Source organism: Gracilinanus agilis, unplaced genomic scaffold, assembly GCF_016433145.1.
Source record: "Gracilinanus agilis isolate LMUSP501 unplaced genomic scaffold, AgileGrace unplaced_scaffold55853, whole genome shotgun sequence".
Lineage (NCBI taxonomy): Eukaryota > Metazoa > Chordata > Mammalia > Didelphimorphia > Didelphidae > Gracilinanus > Gracilinanus agilis.
Window position 1 is genome coordinate 1 of NW_025391191.1, and position 3799 is coordinate 3799.

The 3799-nt window shown below is 66.3% G+C and overlaps 1 protein-coding gene across 2 annotated transcripts; it reads right to left on the reverse strand.

The window, feature by feature from the left end:
- Window positions 1-7: 7 nt before the first annotated feature.
- Window positions 8-3783, reverse strand: BBC3 (BCL2 binding component 3). Of its 2 annotated transcripts, XM_044684767.1 has the most exons (4): window positions 3689-3782; window positions 3275-3588; window positions 1941-2143; window positions 8-790 (listed from the first exon to the last, which is right to left on the reverse strand). In XM_044684767.1, exons 2-4 carry the CDS (start codon window positions 3567-3569, stop codon window positions 674-676), a joined length of 615 nt encoding a protein of 204 aa, XP_044540702.1. In that variant the 5' UTR covers window positions 3570-3588; window positions 3689-3782; the 3' UTR covers window positions 8-673. The 2 variants fall into 2 exon arrangements, with proteins under 2 accessions (XP_044540702.1, XP_044540701.1); XM_044684766.1 differs by lacking the exon at window positions 8-790 and having other exon boundaries at window positions 1409-2143; window positions 3689-3783.
- Between the last annotated feature and the right edge of the window lie 16 nt (window positions 3784-3799).

The following is a 3799-nucleotide window of genomic DNA, read 5'->3' on the forward strand; positions in this document are numbered from 1 at the left end:
ACGCCAGCCCGAGCCTTCTGCCCCAGCTTTTCTCTCCGGTCCGCGGTGGGGTGGACGTGGCAGGGGCAGAGACGGGGGCACCCCTTCTGTTTCCTTCTCCCCCTCCCCAAGGAAATGAAAATGGGGCAGGTTACCTGCCGGCTCAGGAAAGACAGACTGGCTCTCCACAGCATAGACTAGCGGCTCTTTCCCTCTGGGAAGCTAGTGGTTCGTTTTTGGCTCATTCCAACAAGGCAGGGAGCGAAGCACCAAAGGCCCAGGGAAAAGGCCCGTCGGGGGCGAGGGTCAGCCTGCTCGGGCAGGGGGACGGGCAGAGCCGTGGCCCTTCCTGAGATGGCAGGAGGCGAGGGGGCAGCTCCCTCCCCCGCCGTGCACCCCTCCTGCCCCCTCCTCAAGTCCGGAGTCTCCCACGTTTGGCCCCTTCTTGGTCAATGTCCAGTGTCCGGTCAGAACCCCCCCGCCCCCCCATCACTGTCCTCCCAAGCAATCCGGGCAGGGGCCTTTTCCAGGGCTGGACCCAGAGTCATTCGCCCCACCCCGGCGGCGCCCGGGTGCCCGTCTCGGATTCGCTACATTTTGCCAAGAGTCCACAGGAAGCGGGTCGGAAGGTCCTGCCCTCCAGACCTCCTCCGGCCGCCCCCCCACGCGGTGTCCTGGGAGCCGGCCCCGGAGGCTAGTTAGGCTCGATGTCTGGCATCCGGTTCCTTCGGTGGGGGGCCAGGAGCCCCGAGATGAGATTGTACAGAAGCCTCCAGGGCGAGAGGTGGCGTCTCTGCTCTTCCTCCCGTCTCTGTGGACAAATGGGGGGCACCGAGCGTTACAGGCGGCCATCGAGACTGGCCACCTGACCAAGACCCTTCTCTGGCCAGGGAGAGCCCTGAAGGCTCTCCTCCAAACAGTCCCTGAGGGTGGCAGAGGAAACGGTATCCCCTTCTGGGGGGGGGGGGGGAAACTGAGCCTCAAGAAGGCCAGTGACTTATCCAGGATCACACATGCTGGTGTTCCAATGGCTTCCAATGTGGCCTCAGACACTTGCTGGCTGGGTGACCCTGGGCCAGTCATTTCACCCCCATTCCCCAGGCCTCCCAGCTCTTCTGCCTTGGAACCTACCCATAGTATTGACTCTAAGATGGAAGGTGAGGATTAAGAAACAGAAAAACAAAAACAAATAAAGAAGGCCTCTAGAGGGCTCCACTACAGACGGAGGGAGTGACTGGAGTCGGGAAGACCAGAGTTCAAATCCAGCCACTTAACAGTGGGTGGTCAACCTGTGTCTTCTGGAAAATGGCAATGCTCTCAGCACTTTCCTCCCAGGGTGGCTGTGAGGCGCTCAAGAGAGAATCAGGACAAAAGCTTCCACCTTAGGATCAATGCTGTGCCCTGGTTCCAAGGCAGGGTGAGGGGAGAAGTGACTGGACCAGGGTCACCCTGCCAGGAGGGCCACCATGACTCTTCCTCTGACTGAGGAAGGGGCTTCCCAGCGGTGAGAGAGTGCCAAGGCCCACTCAGAGGCTTTCTGGGGGATGAGGTCAGGCCCCGAAGCAGGCAGAGAGCCAGAGCCTGGGAGCCCGGCAACCCCGGGAGGCCCGTGCGGGGTCAGGGCCCGGCTCTGCCCCCCTCCCTCGCCCAGACGGCTTGTTTGTTCTGGGCAGGCGCTGAGCCAGCATCAGCAGGCGGGAAGTCGAGCCGAGGGGGAGGGGAGGGGGAGGAGGAGGGAGCAGGGAGAGGGAGGCAGGCATTTACCAATGCTGACTCACTCGCTATAAATAGCCCAAGATATATGAGCCTCCGGGAGCCGCCGGCCCCTTCAGTCCCAGCCTGGGCTGGCCGCGGGAGGAAGTCGGGGAGCGACGGGCCCCCACCACACCCCCTCGGCCCCCCGGCTCCCCCGCGTGGGTGCGCGGCAGTCCGGCAGGCCCCTTCTCCCTACCCTCACTCACCCGCTGCTCATACAGGGCGTTGAGGTCATCGGCCATCCTGCGCAGCTGGGCGCCGATCTCCCGGTCCTGCTGCTCGCCTTGGTCCCCGTGCTCTGGGCCTAACACCCCCGGGGGGCCGCCAGACATGGGGGACGCTCCCTGGGGCTCTCCCTCCTGTCCCCCCTCCTCCTCAGCAGACCTCGGGCCCAGGGAGGGCTGGGAACCTTGGGGAGCCAAAGAAAAGCAGGGTCAGGGCCGGAGATCCGGGGGCTGGGCACTCGAAAGGGGGGGCCGCCCCCTCCAGAGGCCACTCAGGTAGACGGGTGCCCCCCCCCTCCGGCCCCGTTTGAACGCTTTCTCCCAGACACCAACGTGGACAAATTCATTGATTCAACAAGTATCAGGAGCCAGACACAGAGCCCTGGGCCCGAGTTCTAGTCCCCGGAACTGGGGGTGACCTTGGGGCCAAGCCCCCTCCCTTCCCCGGCTCTGGGGAAAGAGAAGGAGGTGCAGGGAAGGTGGCTGGGCCAGGCGGAGAGTTCTTAACAGTACTGGGAGAAGCTCGGGAGTCTCCCCGGGAATTCTGGGGGTTCAGAGCATGGCAAAGGGGCCTGAAAAGCCCCCGGGGTTGGGGGGTCCCCAGCTCTCTCCCTGCTCAGCTTTCTGGAGACAGACTCGGAGAGCCCACAGGGAGCCCTCGGGCTGGGACAGTTTGGGAAAGTTCGGGCGGCAGCGGCGCGGGAGGGGGCGGGGGGAGGGGAAAGCCCCCAACCCTGCTTCCCAGCCCGCCCCCCACAGGCTCCCTAGCCGGGATGCACCAGAGGGAGGAGAAGGGGAAACAAGAACAATCCTCTTTAGGCTGGAGCTCAGGAGGGAAACTTGGAAGCTGAGAGCACGGGCAGACGGGCAACACAGGGTTAAGCGCTCGGCAGGCAGGGGACCTTTAACCCTTTCGGGCTGGCTCCCACCGCCACCCTCCCTTCCCGGGGGAATTTCCAGAGCGGAGCCCTCCCCGCTCTCGGGGCAGGGGGAGGGGCAGTGGCCGGGGAGAAGAGGGGATCCCCCGACAGGACCAAAGACAGGACCTCAAGTCAGACTGCAGGAAGGACCAGGTTCCCCCTGGGGCCCTCGGCCACACCCTTCCCAGGACCCCCCCAAAGAGTCCGGGACCGGGGCTAGCCCCGCTGCTGCTCGGAGCTCTTCCCCCAGGGAGAGGGGAGCCCCTCCCCCCGCATCTCACGCCTGGAAGCCCCTGAGGAGTGGGTGCAGACCGAAGCAGCGGACGGGCCAGAAAGTCCCCAAGACAACCCCCCACCCCCGGGCAGACTCGGGAGGGAGCGCCCCTTCCCACTCACCGCTTTGGCCCTGACTGCCTGCCGCCGGGCTCCTGGCCACCCGTGCCCAGCGGGGGCCCCCATAGGCACGGGGCTGTCGCGTGCAGAAGTAGGCGAGGGGCAGGAGGGAAGGGGGTGCCAGCGCCGGCCCCGGGGCTGGGCACATGGAGTCGCCAGAAGGGTTCAGACCGGCCTCACAGAGGCTGCAGGAGACCGCAGAGGGCATGAGCCGGCCCAGGGGGAAGGTCCTGGGGCCCTCCCGGGGCAGCCCCTCCACCGGCTCCGGGGAGCTGCCATCCTGCTGGGCTCTGGCCATGCCCCAGTAGGGAGGGAGCCTGCGGAGGGACACAGACAGGTGGGCGGAGCAGGTGAGCCGCGGCGCCACCCCTCGGTCCCGGCCCCGCCTCAGTTTCCCCTGCCCGGCCCCGCACTCACAGCGGCAGCAGAGGCAGCAGCAGCGCGGTGACAGCGGCCCCCGCTCACGGCACGGCACGCGCACCCCCAGCCGCGGCGCACACTCACCACTGCGGAGGCCCACGCCGAGCC